The sequence below is a fragment of the Corapipo altera genome, unplaced genomic scaffold, assembly GCF_003945725.1.
Source record: "Corapipo altera isolate COAL_440 unplaced genomic scaffold, ASM394572v1 308, whole genome shotgun sequence".
Classification (NCBI taxonomy): domain Eukaryota; kingdom Metazoa; phylum Chordata; class Aves; order Passeriformes; family Pipridae; genus Corapipo; species Corapipo altera.
In genome coordinates, this window is record NW_020884925.1 from 5648420 (window position 1) to 5675664 (window position 27245).

The 27245-nt window shown below is 39.9% G+C and overlaps 1 protein-coding gene across 4 annotated transcripts in view; it reads left to right on the plus strand.

Annotated features, from left to right (window-relative positions):
• The window catches only part of APBA2 (amyloid beta precursor protein binding family A member 2), a 97113-nt gene that overhangs the window by 45584 nt on the left and 24284 nt on the right, over nt 1-27245 (plus strand). For all 4 annotated transcript variants that reach the window (XR_003530051.1, XM_027657568.1, XM_027657567.1 and 1 more), the window contains 4 exons: nt 6168-7174; nt 20796-20876; nt 22025-22061; nt 27061-27206. Coding sequence is in view for 3 of the 4 variants with exons in the window: in XM_027657568.1 (XP_027513369.1) it covers nt 6206-7174; nt 20796-20876; nt 22025-22061; nt 27061-27206 (1233 nt within the window). In the remaining variant the exon portion in view is untranslated. The remainder of the gene's footprint in view (nt 1-6167; nt 7175-20795; nt 20877-22024; nt 22062-27060; nt 27207-27245) is intronic.

Here is a 27245-nt window from a genome sequence, read left to right on the forward strand (position 1 = left end):
CTGCTGGCAGGGACACAGGCAGATTAGAGCTCCTGTGGGAGTAAGGATCCCATTTATACCTGCTTTTAGAAGGTCTGGCAGGTAATCCTACACTCTGCTTCTGCACGATGAATTCTTATGGTCTGGAGAGTCAGCTCCACTGATAAATGAAGTTAATGCAGTTTGGCCTTGGGGAATCAAATGACTGCATAATCTGACAGTCATGGTAGACTCGTGTTCTGTTATCTGCTTATTAAAAATTCTAGTTCCCAATATAGGTTCAGTCACAATTCCTCTCGACCAACTTAGCAGATGGGAGTATTAAGTATTTCTTCTGTAATTAAAGCCTACTGAGATATACTATTAGTTTGATATTAAAATTGTTCTGAAGGAATTGAAGGTAGATTTTTTTTCCACTTTAACTTATCTCTTTATTCGAGAAGAGAATGGTATAATTAGTGTAAAGCCCTGCAATCATGAATTTTCTGATGGAGTTCTGTTGAAAAATACCATTATCTCAGTTACAGATGTACTGAGTAACTTGATAAATGTAGCAGTTCTAAACATATGTCTGTGTTAAAAGGGTTGGGTGTTGCTTTTTCTTTTTTTACAGCATTTCTGAATTATGAATGTATAGGGCTGACATATGGAATAGCTTCAGTCTGCAGTGCATCAAAGCCCCAGCTTAGCAGCAGAGGAGCAGCCCATATGCCATACATGGTATAATCTCATGTGAGAGTAAATTGTGTTGCATCTGAAGCTGCCTTTTAAAGGGTAGAGATATCTTTTTAGAACCACCTTGATAGCAGCTAGATTGCACTGGCTGGCTGGGGAAAATAGGTATTGAGCAGTTTCAGGGAAGCAAAACTTGGACTGAATTTTGTCAAAACTGACAAATGGAGCAGATATTTGAAGTGTGGGAGAAAGGAGACTGAGAAGTAGATGAAGAAAGGAACCTGGAAAGGAGTAAACACAGGAAAGAGGCCTTGCAAAATAAAGTGAGTACATCAAATTGAGGCCAGTAAAACCCTTAGGTTCACCTGTAATTTGCAACAGCAGGGCTCAAAAATCATTTGGCTGCTGATAAGGTGCAGTAGTATGTTTGTTGTCAAAAGAACCTAACAATGCTCCCTACCCCCTCAGATCACCGTACACGTTAAGTGCTTTTTTTGTACACCTTAAGTGCTTTTTTTGTTCCCACTAAAATGCTATTCAGTTTGTGAATCAAGGATGGATGTAAAGCAGTTCTTTAAACACAGCCAAGAATACTGTACTGAGTATTTCATTTTGTCCCCATGTTTACAATAGCATACCATTTCCCATTTTTACTGCTAGTTTAATTAGTCTCTTTCATTGGAAAAAAAGTAGAGGTATTTTTCTACACAGGTGAAAAGATGTAGAAGTGTTAAGGTCCATAAACCCCTCACTACAGCTGTTTGGGATTAGGTGCAAGGAACTCAGGAGAAAGCTAATGACTACAATGAGCACTGATTAGAACAAATTCCACCTGTAAGCCAGTACTCCTGTTTCTGGGAGCAGAAGAAATTGGTTCCCCTATGTATACTCCACTTTACTGCTACATAGAAATTCTGCAGATTGATTTTCTTTTCAACATTGAGCTGAAGCAGGGAAAATTAAGAAAAATAAAGCAAAACCATTATTGAAAGAAAAACATTTTTATTGAGAACCATTAGGTCCCATAATCACTGATCTTGACAACACTGATGGAGATTCAGTATGTACTGTACAACTGAAATAGGGGTTTGCTTGTCTCAGCAAGATAAAATTATTAAATCCTAAGGAAGGTAAAGAAGGATAAAGCACTGACCCTGCCATGTTCCCAGGAATTCTTCTTTCCACCCCCAGCCAGAAGCTGAAAAATGCACTTGGAGTAATACAGAAGTCTGACCTAACTCTCCACTATCAAGGAGGGAGGTGAGAGACATGGAGGAGGGAGTCTTACACTAAGCAGAAGAAGTGATCTGTTAACTTAATTGAAGCCTTTATTGATAAAGTGCCGCTGGATCCAGCAAATCATTACTCCTCTCTTCACTTTGACACTAGAATAGTATTAGATAGAAATCCAGTATTTTCTCCAATTTCAAGAGTACATTCACTAACTTTCACGTATCAGTTACAATGTAAACTTGTAACAGCATAAGTATGTTGAAAAAATTAGAAAAAGTATTAATCTCTGCAGTCAGTGACTCAGAAGGCTTTCCAAAGTAGTCTGAATAGTAGAACATGTGGCAAAACTTGGGTATCTATGGCATTTCTAAAAAAAAAAAAAAAATCCAAATTCTGTTTTAGTACTTTTAAAAACTGAATATGTGGGGTTCAGTTAATTGTCATCCACTTACCACTAGGTAAACTAATGCCTCTGTAGGTGAGGAGACAAAAAAGTTCAGACCTGTGCTCCTCAGTAGCTTTGCTGTTATAAAATAAAACAGCTTAGAAAATGCCTAGAACGCTTTTAGGTTTTAAAATATTTAGGTTATGCTAAACCTAATCTGTGACTAAAATATTTTTCTAGGAAGCTTGAGAGATGTTTTGGAGAAAACTAGGTTACCTTGCCTGTTCTAATACTTGAGTTAAACTACAGCTGTTTGTTTCCTTGACAGAAACATTTCTCAGACTTGTGTTCGAAAACTCTGTTCAGTAATTCCAATGTGTCCATACAGTTGTAGAAGTTACATTTCATAGTTGAAGATGGTGTAATCAGTGCACATTCAGTCTGCAATTCATGGGCTCAAAATAACAAATGCTGCCTTTTTATTTCAGTACTTTGTTCCCTAAAAAGTAGTGCCTGACTGCGAAGATTACAGAGGAGGCCAACTAGAATTGTAATTGTTGTGCAGATATTGCTTTGCAACTTCAGTTTCCATAGCATTAATATCAGCCTTGCCTCTTACCAAAATCAGGGTTATTTTGCCTCAATTCCAGCATACAGGGGTAAAGCACTGTCCTCAGTCATTGCCTCAGACTGAATTTACTGAAAACCCATTTCCCATGTCCTAGGATGTCAGTGCTTGAGAAGAGTTATTTTCTCTATTTCTTATCACCTATGCTCTAAAAAGTTTCCAGTCTGCCACTGTTTCCCCAAGTTCCTCCTTTCCATCCCTCTAAAATGTGCTGCATTTTAGAGGTAGCTGGGGAGGCAGAACTGCAGCTGCTGTCATTGATGCTACCCTGCTGAGAACACTTTTCTCAGAGCCCCTGGCTGGCAGTGCCCACAGCTGTTGGAGGAGCTGACACACTTCAGCTATCCCTGCCTCTCCAGGCCCGTGCCCTGTCTTGTCCACCTCCTTTTGGCTCTCAGAGCACATTCAAACAGCTTCCTGTGCCATGCACTGTTATTCAACACCTAGAATGCAGTGCATTTTCCTGCAGGTGAGTAACATCTCTGAGCATTCCCTACTGGAATTTATAAAAGGCTATCACTGTAGTGAGACCAGGGCCTGGATACTAAGTGAAGATTCTTAGATGTGGGTGGAAAAACTCCATTACACTGGCTAAAAAAAGGGTTCTTGTCTCCGTATGCTTTAGGAAAAACTGAGTCATGAGTTTCAAACACATGCTCCTTTCTTCTGCGTCTTTAGCTACACTGTGGTGACTTGTGTCCAGGGTCAACTGCACTGTAAATCTCTATGTACTACTTAATTATGAAGAACAATTTCAGTTACTAGAAGACTGAAGCCTTTGCAGATGAGAACTGTTCTTTCCCCAAGAGACACTAATTTGTTCTGTTCTTGACAAATAATTTTTGGTTAAGACATGAGATCTCTGTAGTTTCCTTGCAACGCCATTCAAAAATATTATTTGTAGCACTCTGTCTTACCTGATTTTAGACGTGCTTATGTAGTGTGCTTATTTGTGCCTGATTTGGTCTTACAAGCAGCTTGTCTTGCTTGTGGGCAGCATTTTGCAGTCTGTGCAGAGCAGTGCACTGCTGTGACTAGATTGCTGTTTTGATCCAATGTAAAATTTTTGTTAATGCTGCAGTCACAGTATGGGAACATCCTTAGTTTGCAGTAAGTGGAGCTGGCTAAATGAGAGGCAACCCTAGTGGACGGATTGCTTGGTGGTCTGAGTTTCTTATAACTGACTCCAAAGTTAAAATGGATCCCTAGTTTATTAAAGGGATCATAGTGGGCATACAGATTATATTAGAAACCTTGCAAGTCTGCTAGTTCTTCTGGCAGTGGGGAGGGGCAGGTAATCACTGAGAAAGGTTTGCCTTCTGCTCTGATTTTCTCCTTTAAACTTCTCTTCAGATACTCTATTTACTTTAAAGCTTTTTGTCAAGACTAATTCTGCAAGGTATCAATAATTAAAAAGAGCTTCACATGCTGGGTTCCTTTCATGTCTCCTCCTGCAACTAACATGCATCTCAGCTTTGTCTCTCAGAACCTAGAATCCGTGTTTCAGGATAGATTTGCCACATGATGTCACTGCAATAATCCATAGATATATCACATCTCTGGATTTGTCTCACACTAAGGTTTGGGGTTTTTCTTGTGATATCAGAAATTCTGCAGGGATATCTAGGAAGTTTTAGGTTACAGTGACAGGATTTTTTTTACAGTTTCATAATGCCTAAGAAATTCTTCTCTACATAGCTACTCTAATCCTCTAAATCCATGCTAATTTTATTGCTTTATGTGTGCACACAAGACTTAGAAAACTGGTTATGTTCATGTGATTGGCTGATATGTCATTGTTTGGTGCGTAAGTAAAACATGAAGTTGTGTGGTGCAAGTCAGAAACCTGAGCTCAGTTCACCCTGATGAAGTAACTGCACAGGTCAAGCTTATCATAAGGATACAACAGTGAAACACAGAGAAACATAACAATAAAAATACACTGTTTTTCTCTTCCAAATTATACACAGCAGATCATACTTAAAAAGCCTCCTTAGAATTAGCTGGTTTTTTTATTTTGACTATTTTTAATACAGTTCATAGAATCTCTGCTTATTTATTTAGAATCCAGTATTTTTATAAAGATAGGTATTTAAAAGTGTTTAGCAGGAAGAATTAGTGAGCTTTTATTGTAAATAAAATGCCCTGCTGCATTCAGCATTGGTGTGGCCTCCCCTGGGGTACTGTGTGCAGTTCTGGGCCCCATAATTTTTAGGAGGGTGTTAAGGTTCTTGTGCATGTCCAGAGGAAGGCAGCAAAGCTGGTGAAAGGGCTGGAAGGAGTGTCCTGTGAGGGGTGGCTGAGGGCTTTGGGGGTGTCTGGTTTGTAGACAAGGAGGCTGAGGGGTGACCTCGTTGCTCTCCACAGCATCCTGAGGAGGGGAAGTGGAGAGGGAGGTGCTGAGTTCTCCTCCCAGGAGAGGGTATCCAGTGCCAGGATGCATGGTAATGGTTCAGAGCTGTCAGGATGGCTTCAGACTGGGCAGTAGTAAGAGGAAGACATTTACCAAGAGGGTAAATGGAACAGGCTTACAATGGTGGTCAGTGCCCCAAGCCTGTCAGTGATTTCACAGGCATTTGGACAAGGCCCTTAAAATGTGCTTTAACTTGGTCAGCCCTGAATTGGTCTGGCAGTTGGACTAGGTAATCATTGTAGGTCCCTTTCAACTGAAATATTTGGTTTAAGAATGGGAAATGCTCCATGGCATTGAGCTCGTAATGGCTAATAGTGAGTGCTTTTTAAAAAAATAATGCTTTTAATACCAGTGCATTATCTTTTAGTGCCCTATGTGGCTGCCAAGTTAATAGAATTATTCTCCTTTAGTTTTGGTAAGAGCAGGTCAGATTCTAAATGTTTGCTTTCAGTACACGTTAAAGAAACGCCTAAGCTGAAAATTGAAAAGAACTCCCATTTACTGCATAGCGATCAAAGCATGACCCCTTACTGGCAAGAAAAAGAAATTGAAAACTAATTTCAAGGTTCAGGATTAATTCTCTGTCAAATTGACAAAAGAGAGCCTCCACTAGAATACACTTAGCGTAAATGTAGATCCTTCTCTTGATCTGTTCCTTTCAGTGTGCAAGTTATTACTTTGATTTCATGGTTCCACAGCACAAGCATTTTAAAAGTTAGCTGTCTGAATCTGGTTTAAATATCTACAAACACATGCTTATTACCAAATGAATCTATCAGTTTGCTTCCTATTAACATCACTGAGCTCTACTGATGACCTTTTCCTGAATGTGTGTTTTTCCATCTTCCCTACAGTACTTGCTTAGAAATGATTGTCATGTAAGGAGTTGGCTATGGCAAACAGGAAACATCAAAGCACCACAGCCAGCATGCTGGATCACAGAGTGAGAGCTTGCCCTGCTTCATCTCACGGCAGGGAGCCTGAAAGTGAAGAAAGTGACCTTCCTATTGAAGATTATGCAGCAAAAGAGGCACAACTAGCAACTGTGAGACAAGGCAGTCCTCCCCCCGTGGAACAGGAGTGCAATGACCACAGTGGAGATGGGGACTCCAGCTCTGACTATGTCAACAACACCTCCGAGGAGGAGGACTACGATGAAGGCTTGCCAGAAGAAGAGGAGGGGATCACATACTACATTCGATACTGTCCCGAGGATGACAGTTACCTGGAAGGGATGGACTGCAATGGGGAGGAGTATGTTCCCCACGAGGAGCACCACGTTGAAACAGATGAATGTCAGGAAGCTGTAGAAGAATGGGCTGAAGGTAAAATTCAGCACCAAGATGGAAGTGAGGTGATGGACGGGCAAGAGTGGCAGGAGGGTCAAGATAACAGCATTCAGATTTTGGAGGATGAAGCATCATCTTTGGAGATTCAAGACCAAGAAGAAAACATACAATACTGTCAAAGTGAAGGTGACTATCTGGACTATTACCCAGCAGAGGCTAATGGCAATTCACAGGGAATGTCACCATACCATTCCAGAAAAGAGGATGCAGAGCTGGAAGAGCAGGAAGAGGACATTGACCAAATTGTAGCAGAAATCAAAATGAGTATGAGCATGAGCAGTATTAATAGTACAACAGAAATGAGTCCAGAGCACATGGGGACTGAAAACATGACACATGACTACAAAGAGACTTGTTCAAAGGGAGAAGCTGTTCACAGTGCTAACAGGCACGAGGGGAGGCCAAAATCACTGAATATCCCATCTGCCTCTAAGCACAGTGGAGATGTGCATCGAGGATTTAAAGCAAAGTCAAGAACCCCAGAGGACAGACAGAAGTGGCCCCAAGAGCAGGTATGAAGTGCTCTGTTTAACCAGACTGTCAGAGATATTATGCAAGTGTTATATTAATTATTCCAAACAAAATTAGCTATATTTTTATATATTAGCAATCTTTATATATATTTATAAAGATATTATAAATATGCAATATTTTTATAAATATACTATTATATTTATAAGCAATATTTTTACTTTTACTGTTATTGCATTCACAGCCACATAATCACCTTGTGTGTTTAGAAAAAGGTACTGAATGTAATCAGTATATATAGAGAACTAGCAAAGAGGTTTTGCCCAGAGAACAGACAATTCTAGGTAAACAAAGGTGTTCCAGTAACATGGGGCAAAACCAGTTTATTTGCTCTATTTTCATTCTGCAGTGGCACACTAGAGAAATTGAAAACTCAGGTCAGCACTGAAATAATTGAATTTTTTTGCATTTTCCTGTACCATTGCCTTAGTAGGTGATTACTTTTGTTTTCAATAGAACATATGTCAAGGCTAGATACTGCCCATGTTAAAAGCAACTACAAGGAGTGCTTGTATGTTGCTGTGGTTTTTTCCTAGCTGGACATATCTTGACCTTGACAAGAAGGAATAAATAGGAGCTTTACTTGTACTAAAAATGCTATTAAGTTGTTTTATCACAGGAATGATGTAGAAGTTAATTTAAGTCATGCATAATCTTTTCTTGTTCTAATGCTGAGTGCCAGAAAAAGAGAGTCTGACAATGAATCTCAAGCTTTTCTAAAGAACAGAAGTGTGACTTTTTTCCCCTGAAGTTTCAAATTGAATGTGTTAACTTCCTTAGAGAGACCTAAAGTCAGTTTAAAGCTTTGACTTTGCATCTCTAAAGTTACGTGCAGCTGAATATTAGTTATCTTCTGCAATGAAGAGAGATCTACCTAAAAGAGGTAAAATATAACTTGTATGTAGATGAGATACTAGTAAGAATAAGTGAATTCTTTAATTAAAATGCTTTATTAAGCTTCAGATGCCTAAGTTTCCTATTTCAGTTTTATCAAACCTATAAATGCAATTTTCTATAGTGAAGTGCCCCACAGTTAAACAATTTAATCTAGGTGATTTCATTAAAAACAGACATTAAAATGTTAATTCATCCAGAAAACAGTAAAAGGAAATGAAATGTTCAAGTATCTGCTGATGAAACAGGTCGACCTTTAGTATAACTGTGAACAAAAAAATCTTAGGGGAATATTTTCAGATTACCCGTATCTACAGCAAGTTTTTAATATTAATTTTACAGTCTATTTTCAGAAGTATAATTATTACCAAATGGTGTAACTTACTATATCAGGACCCTTTCATTCATTCATGGCCAGGCTTCGCGAACGAAGATTTGGGAAGGCTCTATCCACATTTGTTACAGGCACGCTGGTGGCTTATGAGGCCAATACGAGACAGACATATCTGATTGCAAAAGGCACAACAGAAAGACTCCTTAGATGGTGTATTCTGCAAGACACGGTTCTTTCTGCGTTGCCTTTTTTCCTCGAGAGTGATCCTGCGTGTGTTCTCAAAGGAGACAGCAGCGTTATAGATGGTGTGTCTCCAGGCCTCCCGATTGGAGGCCAGAGTAGACCAGTTATGGTGATCAATATGGCCAGGGCTGAGATGTTGTTTCAGGGAGTCCTTGTATCTTCTCTTCGGGGCTCCTTTCATGTAGCAGCCAGTGGCAAGTTCACCATAGAGCAGGATCTTAGGGAGGCGGTGGTTGGTCCTTCATCCTGGAGACGTGCCCTGCCCAGCACAGCTGTGTTCTCAGCAACAAGGCCTCAATACCTGTGACTGCTGCTTGTTCTAGAACAGATGTATTGATCACATAATCTGACCAGTGGATGTTTAGGATTGTACGGAGGCAGCGTTGATGGAAGCGTTCGAGGAGTCGCAGGTGGTGGGGGTAGATGACCCATGATTCGGAACCATACAAGAGAGTAGACAGCACTATGGCTCTGTAAACACTGATCTTGGTGCTTTTCTTCAAGTGTTTATTACACCATACTCTTTTGTGGAGTTTTCCAAAAGCTCTCTATGCCTTTGCTAACCTGTTGTCCATCTCCCCGTCGATCTTACCATCTGAGGAGATGAAGCTACCAAGGTAATTAAACTGTTGGACTGATTTGAGCTCTGATTGGCCAATGGTGATGTGGGGATGATGGGGGACTTCCTGAGGTGCAGGTTGATGGAGGACCTCTGTCTTCTTTAAGCTGACTTTATAAAAGTTGCTGTGTGAATAAGCCCGATGGTCTTAAATTGTTTGAGTAGTTACTAGGTATTGGCTAGGAGCAGAGAAGTTGAGTTGGCATATTTTAGACTAGTGATAGTCTTTCTAGCACAGTACACCAGCAGCTGCTACTGGGAGCATGGCTGCTTGTAAGATTTTAAAATATCTGCAGAACAAAAGAGAAGAGGAGCTCTTGAATAAGAATGTGAATTCTTCTATACTTGACTAAAATGGTTGTTTTTTTCCCCCCACCAAATGATTGCCTATTCAAAACAAAATTTAAAATAGACTTTCATTTCAACATCTTTTTGTATTCTTTCAAAGTTTATTTATCAGAGGTTGAGCTGAATTGCATTGTACCTTGATCATTCTTGATAGACTGCTAACAACTGAGGACTATGCAACACTGGGATATTGATGTAACTGCCCCTGGTGTGAAATTAAACAAAAGGACCCAAATATTCCTGAAAGGCCTGTCTGAGCTTTAGTTGTTATTTCCAGGCAGTCTTGGGCCAATGCCTTCATTTTGTTTAATAATGGAGGAGGTGCTGCTGTGACAGGTCACAGCCGCTGTCTGGCAGGAGCCCCCTGAGCTGACAGAGTCACTCATAGCAGCACAAACTGCTGGCTGATGGACAGAGCTTTGAGCAGTGCCCAGCATTCATTCCTTCAGCTCTGAAGAAAGGAAAGCAGAGGTGCAGCAGTACAGATATCGACCTCAGATCAGCACACAGGGCTAAACACGGAGTGACAAGGCGTGCATTTAATTAGGAAGGAGACATGGCAAAGTGCTGTGGGCATCTTCACTGAAGAGCAGAGCACATAGACCTCCGAGGAATAAAGGTGTAAAGTCGTATTTCTTACAGAGGTACTCAGGCTCACAAATGGAGGCATGATGTGATTCACCCTCTGCCCACCCTGAGGCTCCACAGGTGAAAGAGTGAAAGGCAAGTTAAATAATCTTTGGCAAACATTACTTCAATATGTACTTCATAAGACTGCTCTTACCTTGCTTTGTTCTTTTCACCTGCTGCAGGTTGCTTAGTCTAAGCTTTATCTGAAAATCAGGCTTATTTTGAGGGCACTAAACTAAGAGTGCAGTACCCATTTCTGCCAAAGTCCGTAATAGTCCAGAACAAAAGGTGCGGCTGGACCTTTAACATTGAAATTGGACCTCAAAGAATTTAGGTAAATTCCAGAGGATTTTGTCTCTCTTCCAGGGCATTCGAGTCTTTCAGTATTTACTATAAAATGTCTGAGGGATGGATACAGTTAGAGTACTGTCTAAATGAACCTGTGTCTCATTATTGAAACCAAGACAGCCAAAATTTTAACTACAATAATTCAAGTTCTTTTATAGTGAAAGGAAAAAACCCAAGGCCGTTGTCAGTACATTTGCTTGCTAAGCTTACTGTTTGCAAAGAATTTGCTTAGAAGATCCTTGGCTTTGTCACCTTGCTAGAAAATCTGTTATTATAAGTGTGCATCTCCCAGTACAAAATACCATTTTGAACGGGATGACAGAGGCAGACATTACACGTGGAGCACTTTTTCACCTCAATTATCTTTAAATAAATGTAGATTTGAATGCTTTCAGGTTAAATGAAGATACTATCTGTATGTCAGTTTTTGTAAAATATGAGCAAACAGGAAGGTGCATTTTGTTGTTTTATGCACATAGTCTGCTGTCCTTAGCTTTTTTTTGGTTTCTTCTCCTCTCCTCCTTTCCTGCCTCACCTAGGTAATATTACTACTGTGTAAAATTTCAGGTTAGTTAACAGTAACTGATATATAACACATATTTAGATTCCTTTAAAATAAATAGCTATTAATTCTTAGCATATGACAAATGCTAATATTTTGTATGCAAGACATTTCCTCAGTAACCAATAAACATCATCATGGCCGGGCTTCGCGAACGAAGATTTGGGAAGGGCTCTACCCACGTTTGTTGCAAGCGCGTTGGTGGCTAAAAAGGCCAATACGAGACAGGCACATCCGGTTGCAAAAGGCACAGCAGAAGGACTCCTTAGGTGGTAAATTCTGCAAGACACGGTTCTTTCTGCGCTGTCTTTTCTCCTCGAGAGTGATCCTGCGTGTGTTCTCAAAGGAGACAGCTGCGCTATAGATGGTGTATCTCCAGGCCTCCCGATTGGAGGCCAGAGTAGACCAGTTATGTTGGTCAATATGGCCAAGGCTGAGATGTTGTTTCAGGGAGTCCTTGTATCTTCTCTTCAGGGCTCCTCTCATGTAGCAGCCAGTGGCAAGTTCACCATAGAGCAGGATCTTAGGGAGGTGGTTGGTCCTTCATCCTGGAGACGTGCCCTGCCCAGCACAGCTGTGTTCTCAGCAACATGGCCTCAATGCCTGTGACTGCTGCTTGTTCTAGAACAGATGTATTGGTCACATAATCTGACCAGTGGATGTTTAGGACTGTACGGAGGCAGCGTTGATGGAAGCGTTCCAGGAGACGCAGGTGGTGGGGGTAGATGACCCATGATTCAGAACCATACAAGAGAGTAGACAGCACTATGGCTCTGTAAACACTGATCTTGGTACTTTTCTTCAAGTGTTTATTACGCCATACTCTTTTGTGGAGTTTTCCAAAAGCTCTCTATGCCTTTGCTAACCTGTTGTCTATCTCTCCATCAATCTTACCATCCAAGGAGATGAGGCTGCCTAGGTAATTAAACTGTTGGACTGATTTGAGCTCTGATTGGCCAATGGTGATGTGGGGATGATGGGGGACTTCCTGAGGTGCAGGTTGATAGAGAACTTCCGTCTTCTTTAAGCTGACTTCCAGCCCAAAGAGCTCAGCAGCATCTGCAAAGCAGGATGTTAAACGCTGCGGAGCTGCTTCTGTGTGAGCGACGAGGGCGGCGTCATCAGCATAAAGCAGCTCCTGGACAAAATGGTTTAAGGTCTTGGTGTGGGCCTTCAGTCACCTTAGATTGAATAGGCTTCCATCAGTACGGTATCGAATGTAGATACCGTCCTGATCATCGAGGTCTGCTGTGGCCCTTTGGAGCATCCTGCTGAAAAAGACTGTGAAAAGGGTTGGTGCGAGAACGCAGCCTTGTTTCAAACCATTAGTTATCAGAAAGGGCTCAGAAAGTGCATTGCCATACCTGACTTGGCCGTGTTGATGCAAATTTTAAAGGTTTAAAAATGCAATTTTAAAGGTTCCAGTTGCTAGGTTTGCGCCAGAGAACAGTAGTCACTTTTAAGAAAGACCCAACAATTTACAGAGAATGAAAACCAAAGTAAGCATGTCATTTGCCTTTCGATATGGGTCAGTCTCCAGTCTTACACATGCTCAGACTTGAAAATTTGGGCAGTACATGAGCTTAGCTTGTTTGAACCTTTATTTGCAATACCTCCACGGAAGGGCAGAAGAGGATGATTAGCACTAGACAAGTGTGAGGCAAACCTAGGATACGTTTAGTGTGTATATTTGCTCTAAGTCACTACTCAGCACAACTCCTGTTTCTTGCAGTTTTCCATGCTTGTGTTATTAAAGAAAGGCATTACATCATTACTACATTACATTGAAGGTAACTATTTTGGGTGTTCTCTCACAACTCAAATTTAACAACTTCCCCAAGCTAGAAGTTTTCCCCACAGCCCTTTGACATCTTGGTCACCTCAGACTGAGCCAATTTTTAAAGTATCTGATGCATGAAGAAATTTTCTTTTTTTGTTTCTAATTTAATTTTATATGTTTTACCTTTAGCAGAGAAGTTCAGTATGGTGAGACAACCTACTAATGTAAATATCCTGAATTAACACAGTTTTTATTGTTACATAAACATGAATTAACAGACAGGTCTTTTATCTTTGGCTGAAAGAAGAGGAACTGAATGGCTCATTCAACTGGCACTAGCATACAGTGTGACCAGAAATTATAAGTGTATGTGGTATTCCTGTGCAAAAGTAGTTGCTGTTCACTTAAGTTTTTTTCCTTTTTGGAATGCTGTTACACTTGCACAGATTCAGGGTTAGCTAGAATATTGTTGGTTTGGCAACCTAGGAACTAAGTGAAAGAGTAATCTCCTTTTGCAGATGAGCGCTTGTAATGCACAAATTATGAGCAAGGGCCTGGTCTAAACCAAAGCTTGAACCACAAAAAGCTTGTCTCCAGGCCAGCTCAGTGCAACATACCCTGTCCTGCTTCCTCCCCACAAAGCAGCGTGGCACAGGGCAGGCCCAGGCCCATCCTGACAGCATTTGGAACTTGAGTTTCTCCTGTTGCACCCGTAAGACATATGCAAAGAGTGATGGCATTGCCTGTTTTACCAATGCTAAGTTAATGCTAACCTGTACAGTCAGGCAACATAATTAAAGATCAGTAGAAGGAGGGGAAAAAAAAAAAGTTAGCAAAACATTGGACAGCAACTGAAATAATACAATGGAAGATGTCTTTTGCACTAACACAGTTCAGCTAAATAATTGCTCCTCTCTGAAACCTCGTGTGGCACAGTTCGGTCTGTTCATCCCAACTGCAGTCATACCTCTATGAAACACTGGCACTGGCATGGCTGAGAGCTACTTTTGCTCAGTGGGGACTAAACTCTGGGACTCAACACTTGAGCACTGACCATTTAATAACCCTTTGTTCTTAATGTCTCCTCTAGGTGGATTTCAGAGTCCTGAGAATGTGTGTTCTCTCCTACCCTATTCAAACGGATCTATTTCCCAACAATAAAAGATAATGTTTTTAATAGCACCAACACCCTACCCCACCTATATCCCTTTGAAGAAGCAGGAATTTGCCATTATCACCAGTAAGAAGAAGGACCTTAGGGGGAAGTCTACTTTTTAATTATGCTGCCTGTGGCACTTAAATCTTATTGCTTCTCATTTTTTAATCATACTTTTATATCACTGTGATACATTTGAGAACCAAACCAAATATGCTTACACAAACTTCCCTGGTAGGGACACCACGAGCTTCTGCAGTGCTAAGCCTCCTTTCACAATTTCCATATAGGCTATACTGTAATACCTCAACGTGGACATCCAAAGGCAGATAAAATACTACTAATATAATTTGTGAAAGAAAATTTTTAAAATCATCTTTTTTTGTTTCTGTTTCGTTCTTTTGTCCCTAAGAAATTTCCCCATTAGAACAGTCTGAAGCAGCTCAAATGATAGTTTAAAAAACCCTGTATTTTAGAAATGTCTTACTGGAACTCAGTTTGAATATTATGGGATACATTTGATAGAATCTGTACCAAACACAAATGGGTGTAAATTAAGAGTATTAAAAAAGCTTGGTGCATTCTCCTATGTGTTCTAGGCCGCTGTGGGGCAGAACTAGTAATTGCTATTAGCTGTTACTGAGTGACAGTTCCCAAACTTACCAAGTACTTACTGAAAAGTGCTAAACAGTCCAAACATCCTCCAACAGAACCAGTTTCTCTGTGCTAATTGGCTGGGTCACAGATTTTTAGCAGTTGGCTCCTGACACCAGTGGACAGCAAAATCAATCTCTGTTACCTAAAGATGCATTAGTGACAGACTCTTCTCTGAGAAGTTTAAAGCAGAGGACAGCATGCACTCCAGATTACACCTACATAATAATGCACCATTCAGCAGAGCTATTTCTCTGAAACTTATCGTGGCTGGTTCTCAATTTTAAATATATGCAAGGACAAAGCAAATAAAACTTGGTTCATTGAGGTGATAAAAATAAATTGGCAATTATTTTAAAGTTCATTGAAATTTGATAGGGTATTGAAATAGTTTTGTGGAATGCTTAGATCTTTCAACTTACTCTGATTCCTCTTTTCACAGTGCCAGTTTGTACTGTAACATGACTTGCTTACTGAACTACTCCTTACAAATATTTTCTCTTCGTTTCTGACATGTGCTAGAATCACTGCTAAATTAGCACATAAGGAATGGAATCTTTGTGAGAGAACAAAGTGTGAGGTCTGACCCCTTTTCCTGTTATCATAATCAGAAATCCTTCAGCTAGTCAAGAACTACCTCATTCAGAGTCTATATTTTAACTGTATCCTGCTGGGCCAAATTGCTCCTGCTGCAGTAGTGTGTTACTGATGTTAAGGATAACTGATTCAGCAGCTCAGTAAAGGTACATTAAGCCATTCCTACTACACATAACCAGCATTTATGAGAGAGGTTATTTCCCTTGTGTAATTTCATTGAAATAGTACTGCCATAATAGACTTGCTCCTGGGCTACCATCTCTTCATTCAGATGGTTTAGATACACCTTGATGCATTTCTATAGACATAGTACTGGTTAAACACCAGAACGATAAACTGTCTTCAGAAAGCAACATAACATCACAGTAACTAGAAAATGAAGTTTTGTCCCTAAGTGGCAAAGGTGATAACTACTTTAATTTTGTTCTAGAGAGGGACAGCAGACCTGGATGACAAACTGGTTAGGTTTATTGGCTTCCTTGTTGTGGCAGTTTGAGCCACATTAGAAATCTAAAATCCAATTTTTAGGCTTCTCCCCACCCCTTCCCACAATTTATCCTAACACCAGAGAGAAACTGTCAGACCAGAGGCTTCTGTAAGGGAAGGGGGAAGTATATACATTTATTTACACAAATAAATACTATACAAACTAAAGGCAACTATATATGTATATTACATTACTATCAGTCAGTCCTTTCAAGCCCCTCCTTTAACTTTAGTCCAGGAGCAGCTTTTCAAGGCTGATATGTAACACAGTCTTTTGCTGTGGGAGTGTTCTGGGCTCCTGAACACTCCCCCCCTCACCAAGTTCCAGCAGTTGTTTGTTGCAGTCTCTCCTCACGAAGTCCAAGAAGAGAGCTGTGAGTCCTTGCTCTTCTGCTGCTGGTGATTTCTCCCTCTCGGTGTCTCACTCGGTTCGTAGGCTGCTGCAGTGTAGCTCATCAAGCGTCTGTGTCCTGGAATCTTCATTCCTCCACATCAGTTCTCAGCTGCCCCCGGTCAGCTTCGGCAGCAGCTCCCGAGCTCTTGGCTCGTCTCCAGTTTCGCCTGGGACTCTTCTCCCGAGCGCCGGGCCCACCTCCACGGCCCAGTCTCTTGGCTCAGCTTCAAGTTGAGCCTCTCCTCCACTTACAGTGGAGGGAAAGAAAAGCCCCCCTCTACAGCTTCACTGCAGAAAAGGAGGGAGAAGAGGGCCTGGCTGCAAAGCCTGCCTCTCTCCTCTTACCTCAGGTGCTGTGAATCTCTTCCTTCACAGCACACACTCCAAATGCTGACTCTAACTCTAGCCAAAGGCTGAGTTGGGGGGGCCACAGGGCTCCCCTCTCCCCCCCGGAGGGGAAGAGAAGGAGCCCAGCCACCCCCTGGCCTTGTCCACCTACCCGCAGCAGACACCAACAGCACAACAACCAGGACAGAACTGCCAACAGCTCCCGGGGCTGTGATATGTGATTTTGAGCAGAGCGAACAACACGAGTGGTGATCAGCTCTCCAGGGAACACTGCCCTGGCACCCAATCACCTCTGAGCCCCCCCAGCCTCTCAGGGGGGGCCAGTCTCAACCTATGACACTTGTGCAACAAGTAACTTTAGAATCTAGTCAATGTATTACAAAACATCTCTTTCCCAAGAAGGTTGGGGTTTTTTGTTGTTAAAGCCTACCACAACGAACTTTTTCAATTGGAACCTACCACAACACATCTCTATTCCAAAAAGCTTAGTTGTCTTCAAGATGAATTTCAGAAGATGTAAGCCAGTGCACTAATCTCTGAACACGTTATTTGATAATATTAAACAGCGTTGCTACTAAAGGATGGGCAGGTATGGATCATAAGCCTCATTATTCAAATGTTTAAACATAGTAATAAAGCCTTACCACGCCTTTGCGCTCCTCTCTGAGACAGATTCTGAATAAATTAAGAAAGGGACTAACCTGCTGCTTTCCAGCAGAATGTTCTCCAGCAGGAAAGTGCTGAGCACCACAGCAGCATTCAGGATCGCAGGTGGCAGCTTTGAGGAGGATTGTGTTGAGATGAGCTTTTGGCTGCCAAGCTGAACAGCTTACACTGGAGGAAACAACAGGAGCGTGGAGAAATAGAGCCCCTCTGAGCTGGAGGGTTGTGACTGAGGGAGGGTTATAAAGGTGGTCTGGGTGCTGCAGTATTGGTGGGAGGAGGCGGCCCCAAGTGGCCCCAGGCCTGGTAATTAACCATCAGGCCAGGGCTGGAGCTCCGTGAGTGCTGTGGAAAGATTTCCATAGATGCTTTGGTGCCCTCAAAGAAGCAGTCTCATTTTCCTCGCAGCCTAACAATGGCATTTTCTTCTGCTTTATGTTCCTTCACGTGATGCTGGATACTTAGGCAGTCTAAGTATTGCTCAGAGGCAAAAGTATTAATAACACTACACCTTTAATATTTTTATATCTTTCCTTTGCAGAATCTTATCCTAGGGTGAGAGACTTTTAACATAGCTGTACCTCTGTGTTAATATGCAGTCAATTCCAGATTTCTGGTCCTATTCTAATTTGCAAGTCAGGGTATAAATTATTTATAATACCTTATAGGTGTATTATCACAAATGTGATTTTTCTAGCTATCGTAACAGTCAAACCAACAGCAGAAATTGGAAATTCTGTAAGAAACATGAAGAAAGAAGTATCAAATATGATAATTTTTTTGGCATTGGTCAGATCATTTGGGAGCATGAACCAACTTCCAGCCCACATTGAGTAACAGAATTTACATTTACTCACAATGAGACCATAAAGAAGCTCCAGAGCAGTCCCTTCATCCTTGCTCTAGAAGCATCTCCTTCCGTATGTCCAAGACTCCATGGTTTGTACCTGTGCATGGGAGGTACAGCCATGCCTGCTCTGCATGGTTGTGCCCTTTGGCACTGTGAGTCTTACGGAATGCAAGGGAAGCCCTTCTCCTTGTCCTTCTTGCTGCAGGCAGTTACTGGGCACAGAAAGTCTCAGGCCCAGCTCCTGCTGCTGCTGAAGGCTGTGCTGCACTCCAGCCTCAATAATGTGCTGTTACAGTCCTGACATTGTTTGGAGGAAGCACTCACAGTGGCACCCTTCCCTCCACATTGCAGCATTTTTAAGTAGAAAAGCATTAATAGATCAGCCAGAGGTGGAACATATTGTGTGCACAGATGTGCCTAAAGGACATGGAAGAATTCTTTGTACTGGAGATGCTGTGTAATTAGTCTGGAGCTGCTGAACACACAGGCAAAACTCTGGGGAAAAAAATGGCCTTCATTTTCAGACACCAGATAGTAAGAAAAAACTTTTATTATGTTCCTCGTGAAGGTGGTGTGATTAATCCCAACTCATCATGCACTCCACAGACTTCTCTTTGGAACCAGACAATACACTGTAACAACATATCTACTGCATATGTGACTAGGAAACAATAAACAAATAAGGCTTGTTTATATTCCTAAAATCCTGAAAATAGGAGCTCCAGTAAAGTACGTCTATGTATAAATAAAAACTGAAATGTCCTCCAAGTGTTTAGTCATATTTTCTATTAGGACTGGATGGAATTACTGGATGCAACAGTTACCAACGAGCACAATTGGTGTTATGATCCCCAGGGCTGAATAAGTCCATCAGCGTGTCAGATTTGTGACAGAGACGTGTTGTAGTAATGTTACAGCACGCAGGCCATGCTTACAAAAGCAAACAACCAATTCTTTCTTTATATGCAGGTGCATTTTCAGTTTAGTCAAGTGTATGCTAATCAGAAAACTATCAGTGCTTTAAAAGTATTAACATTCTATTGTACATAGTGGAGTTAATATATTTGCTGACAGTGTTTACAGTAGTGTATCTTCATTGTGGCCATGTCATAATCCCTTCTTAAAGGATACTTAATCTAAATCCTGCTATTTTAGGGAATAATGTGTAATGATTATGCTTGTTGTTTTAAAGCCCTCTAGATATTTGTTTACCTCATTAATGTATTTCACTGCACATCAACACAGATTGCTCCATATTAGTTTAGCCATGCAATATAATTAGATTTGTCTTGTCTCAAACAGAGACAAGTTTATAGGCAGGGATATGGGAAGTTCTCAGCTGCTACAGCCATGTAGACAGGCACTAGTCAGTGGGTTCCCGAGTCTTGGTGCTCTGTGTGTGTTTCAGATGGTATTTTCTTTCTTAAATTCCTGCTTACTACTTGGGTGAATCTTTGGTTTGTGTATGTTGTTTTACCTCAGAATTATCATTACTGAGCGAATAGCTCTAATGTGCTTGCTTCATTAGTATATTTTGTTCAGCTGACTAAGTGTTAGTCATAGGGAGTACTTTGTGTAGAGATGAACACAAAGGCTTTCTTTCACTACAGCTATATACTGTATTTGAAAGTCAGAAGACAAGGAGTTATGTTCACATTTAATGTTCAGACTGACCCTTCCAAATAATGCAGGCTCAGTGTTTTCCATTTGCACAGTTGTTGATACAACTTTTTATTTGGGAAGCTTTACGACAACATTTAGGCACTCATTTTTTTATACGTAATGGAGAAACTAAGAAAAAAGGAAAATTAAATATCCTAAACCATTAAAGTTTGTTCCAGAAATCACCTTGGTTTTCCAGATTTTTGACACTGAAAATCTGAGTCATGCAAACTTCTCATGGGCACTGCCTGTGTTGGATGCTGCTGTTCTGTGACTTGTGTCAGGGGAGAAGAAATTCTGCCCCTGTGACAACTGGAACTTAGAAAAAAAAGTAATGTTTTGTAGTTTAAAAACCTCAGTATTTTCTTTGTGTATTTTCTCTTCTGCATTTCTTTAGAAGCCTGAAGCTGTGCTGCCAGCATCCTGTAGATTTACTTGCCTCAAAAGGAAGGAGATGCTGAGAAGTATCTCCCACAAACACAGGATGCTATACTCAGTGCTGGAATTCTGTTTTTCAGATGGCTGTTAGGACTGTTTTGATTATGTCTGGTACTGAGAATGAGCACATGTAAAAATTCTGATTTTGGTTTCTGAATAATTTGAACATGTCAACATTTGGCTCACTTTCACATGAAAAATTTGCATTGAACTAAAATTATTTAAATTTAAATCAGTAGTATAACTGCTACTTAATGATAATTGAAATGTCTTATCATCAAAGTAGGTATTTTATTTTAAGTAAACACAACATTTTTGTATGAAACTAATATTTGCTAAGTTACAATAGGAAATTCTGTTATATCACATTTTCATATTTCTGTACCAGTAATGAATATTGATTGTACATAAATAACTACAGATAAGTAATAGAGAACATGCTAAATAGAGTTTCATATGTTGGTGTTTTGTGATTTTTTTAAGTAAATTTAATCTGGTGAGAATTTTCTAATTATCTGTGCACCATTGACTTCCACTTATGTTTTGAAGCTTTTCAGAAAACAAAAGGATCTGAAATCCTTTCCTTTTTCTTTCAGATGTGCAATGGTTTGGAACAGCCAAGGAAGCAGCAGCGTTCAGACCTCAATGGGCCAGTTGACAATAATAACACACCTGAGGTAGGTACCCTGGGCTGCCAGGCCTCCCTGCTATCTGCCTTCCTGAGCATTCCTCGAGGGAAAGCAGGCATCAGATTGTCAGCTTTCTCCCTCTCACACACCTATACTTAGGCTCTGTTTCTTTTCCTGAGCTGACAGTAAATACCATGTCTGCCTACTCTGAAAAGTCTCTGAACTATACCCATGAATTTTTACTGCCTCATTCATTTTATGTAACTGTACATGGCATGTACTCAAGTCTAAAATTTTCTGATGAGATAAGGAGAACACTTCAGAAGTTCTCTTTTTGGATTATTGGAGAGCAAAAGTAGCATAAAGAAGAAATTGTCTTCTGTTCCTCCCCCACCCCACTCCCAGTGTCAGGCCTGGCTCAGTCAGCTGTGAAGAGATACAGTGACAGACAGACCCACTCTTGTCACTGAGGGCTGGAGCAAAGACATCTAAGAAAGCAGAATGAGTTATGCTTGAGGCGAGACACAATGAAATGATATTCAGACTTAAAAGCAGAAGTCTGTTGTCTGAAAATGTAACGTATTTAGCCTGTAGCCCGTTATATTAATGAAGAGACATTTCTTTAGAATGTCCCATAATGGAGAAATCAGCCTCTTTCCTGGAAACAGGATTGACTGAGGAGACTGGCAAAAGATGAGGAATGGAAGGATTTGTTTATTGAGAATACAGACAGTAGTGTAAAAAAAGAGCACTGTTGTGGCCCCTGCTAGGATCAGGTGTAGTACTGTATACTGTGCAGTCAGGGGCAGTTCTTTTTATTCACTGACCCAGAATCTTGCTTTGTTAAATGTTCTTAATTGGAAAATTGATATATCATTAATAGGCAATGTGATCTATGGACAAATTATTGGACTGGGAATTGCTGGTTTGTATTGCTCATTTGACAGCTGACTTCTTAGATCATTTTCATGGTCTTACCCTGCCTCCCTTATTTTTTTGTGTGTTGGCATCTGCTTAAAATAGATTCCAGGTACACTCTGTAACACTTAGGTTGGGTTCATGACTGTGATGTAAAGTGTTTCACTGTGCTGAATAGTGGCTGTGTGGCAGTGGTCAGCTATTTAAATATAATATGAATTCACTTCGTTGTGTGAAAGTTATTTGGTTACAACTATACCATTTTTATTTCTCAACAGACAAAGAAAGTGTCTTCCTTTCCAAGTTTTGTTGATGGTAAGTTTGACATCATCCATAGTTAAAGTAGGACAAAGTGAAAGCAAATACTTTAGTATATATTAAAGATCACAGTTCTAAAAACCAGTCAAACCCAAGAGAAAACTTTTCAGAAAACTGAGAAGTTGAGGTATGGAAGTATTTAACATTTTCATGCTTCCCCATGGCAATGGGAGCATAGTGGTGATAAAAAGGAGGAGCAGAAAAATTCAGGTGAAGATGGAGACAACTACAAACCTGGAAGGGGTTAGAAAAGGTGGTAACAGTGGACCCCAGCAGGGTGGAGAGTTATGAACATACAGAGCCTTGTGTTCTTTATGGCCCATTGTTGCACTCTGGAAATCTCAGTTGTCAGCACAAATGGAAAGGTTCTCCTGAACTGACAGAAAGCCAGTAATCCAGTCCTCTGTTTAGGAGAGCAATGCTTTTACATGTTTTTTCAATCTCCTTTGCACTGCTATTACATATATTCTGTTTGAAGAAAAATAAGTCAATTTATTAACACAAGAAGGTGGACAGAATTAAATTAGGATTGTACTGAAAAACATTATCACTCTCTGATTCACAGACAGCTGAAGAACTTTTTATGGGGGAAATGCATAGAGCTCTTCCTGCAAAGGAACTGTCTGCACTGTGAACTAAAAAACAACAGTAGGAGACGTTCAAGGACCTAACCCCTTAGATCTGCCATGACTCACACAATAGAGACCATAAAACTTAATTTTTAATGCCATTCTCAAATCAGGAAAAAATGCAATTTAGAATAATACTAGAGTGTCCAACACATATTTCTTTTAGTCTCTGATCTCACCAGCTTGACATGCATCTTCTGTTTTCAGTAATTTCCTTAAAGAGCTAGAACAAATGGAAAGATCAGAGTTTGTTCCTTGAGATTGACATCTGAGGGACATTACATGGAACACTTGGCATGTACTGGCTAACGGGCCCTAAACAGAGGTAAATTCAAATGCATTCTTCACAAGGGGCAGAGACAAGAAAGCAGGCTGGTACTTTGTGATGAGCTGATTGTCCAGTGGACAACCACAAAGCAAGGCCAGCGTGGAGCTCTAAAACAGGCTGGAGAATTCACCCCTTGCAGCACTTGCAGATGTAACTGCACATTTTAATTTTGTTTGGATAAAAAGTTTATGTCTTTTTCTTTCCATAGCAGTCATCTCAGTACTCTGTTGGAAAGGGGTCAGAATACCCTTTTACATAGCATAATACTTTTCTTTTTAGTTAATCATTTTGCTTTCTCTGATTTTTCCTGTAGCTGCACAGTATGTGAAAATAAGCTGTCAGGTTTTCTCTGTTGCAGGTATTATATGGCATGGTCTAACATAAATAAATACATGGCCCACTAGGAGCTTATGATAGCTTACGTGACTGCTCTCTGAATTCAAAGAAAACCACAGTTTTTATTATTAGTTTGTATGTAGAGACCCTTCCACACGTTAAAAAAGAGAAAGCCAACACTGGTGTTCTTCCCTGAGCTTTGACAGTCATACCACAAACATCTTCTGGTTATATTGATATTTGTGTTTAAAGCACTTTCAACATGACTCCTTAACTACAGGAGCTATATCTGTATCTCTGTTAATACATAAGATCTTTCATATGCATGTGAATGTAAAAAAAATAGATAACAGGCCCAAAAATGTTGGAAATGTGTCCTTTTGCTGTTGGAATTGTTTCAATAGTGATACCACTACGTGCTTGTAGTGGTAATTAGTTCCATGTTCAGTGGTTCTGGCTTTTTTGCTCTCTGTTGTATCACCAGAAATCACCCTTGCACAGTAACAAATGTGATGAAGTAAAGAAATCAGCCAAAATATGGAAGTTGTAGATCGGCATTCTGAAAGGTGACTTATGCTGTGTCCATTTACTCCTTATGCAAAATGTGCTGCAGTGCCCCATATCCCAAGCCCTCAGTGACTTCATGGAGTGTGATAGAGCAGCAGGAAGTTGAAGATGCTTCAGTGCTCTGAGTGCAGTTTCTAAATACTGTCTGAATCCTTGGGTTACACATGATTTTAGATAGATATAAAAATATGTATTAAATGATTATTAAATTCAGTTATACTGAATTACTAAATGAGTATTTTTCTTATTTTATGAATACAAAAGTTAATTTTAAAATGTTTACACCTAGTCTACTTGGTCTAGAAATATGTTTATGCTTGTTGCATTAATAGATCAGCAGAAAACCAAGTAATCTCTATTACATTGATAGGATGGTGCAGAAATTTAGATTTTTCAGAAATAGTTACCTAATGTTTAAGCACCAATACTCAACATAAAATTCCAATCTTTGCTGATATCAAACTAACCATCAGGTTTGAAATCTCTTCCTCCTTCCCTTCCTCATCAGTAAGCCTTACACATGCTTGCAGTCAAGGTCATGCTTAAGTGGGACCTCAGCCAAGTCTGCATTTTTGTATTATTTAAAGCAGACAGAGATAAGGGAAGAAAACACTCAGGTAACCAATTTGACCCTGGCAATTTTCAGTACCATTCCACCCTTTCCACAGATGTCTTATTTTACCTGACAACTGCCTACATTGCCTTCATGATGGGAAATGTATGGAACTGTTTTCTGCACAACATGGATTTTTTTGGTGGTTTTTTTCTGTATTATTTATTGCCGTAAGCATTTTATACATGCTGTTGATTTATATATGATGTAGCAGATGTTGCTGCTCGTATAATGATTCCACAAAAAAATCACTTTCTAATGCCATGAAGAAATGATGAAACTATATCCATCCAAAAAACCCCAGTCTCTAAAGAATCCCAATAAATAACATTAGGATTATAAAATTGCTTAACATCTTAGGTTATTTCCATGTTCAAGAAGTTATTCATACAAATTAGTTAAAAGCACCATTGCTATCACCAAACAGGCAAGACATGAGAAGGAATTGTTGTGTAGCCTATCAGCGACTGAGAAACCAAGACAGAAATGTCTTGCTTGAAGATGTACAAAGCACAGATACACCAGAAGTGGGCCAAATTCAACATACTTGGAAATAATTGAAGAGAAACAGAATCACAGAAAGAAAACAAACTCCTGAGTTCATCTAGAGCTTTTGGGATGGAAAGGAGTTAGACGAAGGGAATGGTTATATTTCAAATAGCCAGCACAACTTTTTTTGTTGACAAATCCTGCAGACTCTTAGAGTTTTGGTCTTTGCTTGATGTGGTAATGAGTGTATTAGAATTTGCACCAAGAATTGAATTTTACTTGTCTTCAGACACAAAGTATTTCAAGAAAATGAATCTAAATTACCTGCTAAAGGAGTTTACTTAAACTGATTTAAACATTATATGGGTAAGCATATTTCAGAGTTAAAGCAATCTGGATTCAATTTAGACTGATTTACTTAGCCTGAAGTGAATGAAGGAAAACAAAATTAAAGACACTTTAATTTTGAATGAGCATGTTGGTGCAGCTATCTAATGAAGTTTTACTAACTTAACATTAAATTCCCATCTTTAATTAATTTCCCTCTCTGCTACCCTTGAAACAAGGTGCCAATATCAAGTAGAGATGTATGAAACTGTTTTAGGCCTGAAAAAACATATGACCAACACCATCAGAAGAGGTATCATATCAAATACATGCTCCATGTGCTGGAAAATGTAATGGTACAAAGATGAAAGCAAGGAGGAACAGAGATGTAGGAATGGAGTTCTTGTGGAATTTTCATTTTGATTTCATTCAGTGAACTGCAGGGAAGTATTGCTTGAAGAGGAGAGTCACTTCTTTTAATCATGTTTATTTTCTGTAGGAAGAGTTCTGCTAAATTAAATGGGAAAATGAAGAATAGAAATTCTCACTAAAAGTTATAGGTGTGAAACACTTTTTCAGTACATTTAATCAGCAACAGCATGCCATAAATTCTTCCTTCTCCGCATAATAATCCTCCACATTGAATTGATTATAAATAAATTGAACACTGAACAATAAACTTATTTTTTTAAATTAATATTACTTTTTGGTGTCATTTTCCTCCTCACACAAGATTAACATACTTCCAGAAATGTGTTAGGAGCTGGCAAGTTGATCTAGTTCAAAGCAAATTTCTTTTATAAAACTGTCAAGAAACAAAAAATATTCACTATCAAGAGATTTCGGCCAAAGTCTGGAGTGGCTGTTTTTTATTGATCTACTCAAGTTAGATGTAAAGCTTAACAGCTTAATGAAGGGGATGATGTGCACAGTCCCAATATGATATAAATACTAGGTTTTATTCTGTTCTCTCTGCCCCCTTTTGCATCCTTTGAAAGAAACAACTTGCAAAATGCAAGATAATGTTAGAATGTCATTGAAGTCACAATGTAATTAATACTAAGTGTATTTGTTGAATGAAGGTTTAAAGAAAACTTTCTCTGAATTCAGGCCTTACACATGACTAAACAGCATCAAGAGGCCTGCTTTGCTTTTTTCCCAAACTTTCTTATGTTGAGTTTCACACTGGACTTTTGTTGAAGCAAAGTACACCTTTGTGCCCTTTGTTCGTTAGTATTTTTGCCAGAGATGAGGTTTAGGGACTCTGTACTTTACAAACATCTCAAAAAAAAAAAAAAAGTGAAAACACAACTCTGTATTCAAACAGAAGTTTAGCTCATGCTCTGTAACAGCTATAAATAGTAAGAAAGTTATGGTAAAGGTACCTATTAGCGCTTCTGAAACTTGTAAATAATCCTAATGTGTTTAGCAGTGCAACACAGGAAGAATTTTCCAATTATTCTCCTATAGAATTCCACAGTCAAACCATTGTGCAATGTTATAAATACTGTATGTTCAGTTAATGTGCTGGGGTTTTGTGGGAAATAATTATAGGGAAAAACAGAATTTACTTTGCACTAGACTTCTTCACCTGTTTCACATTAAAAACAGTATTAAAAAGGTTGTTCAAACTGCACTGTCCCTTACTCAGTGTCTCCTCTTTCTCCACTCTTTTGCAAGGCAGTAACAATAAATGTCTCCTGTCAGTTCCAGGCCCTTGTGAACCCGAAGACCTCATCGATGGGATCATCTTTGCAGCCAATTACCTGGGCTCTACTCAGCTGCTCTCGGAGCGCAACCCCTCCAAAAACATCCGCATGATGCAGGCGCAGGAGGCCGTGAGCCGAGTGAAGGTAGGGACTGCCCTGCTGGGGAGAGACTGAGCTGGCCCA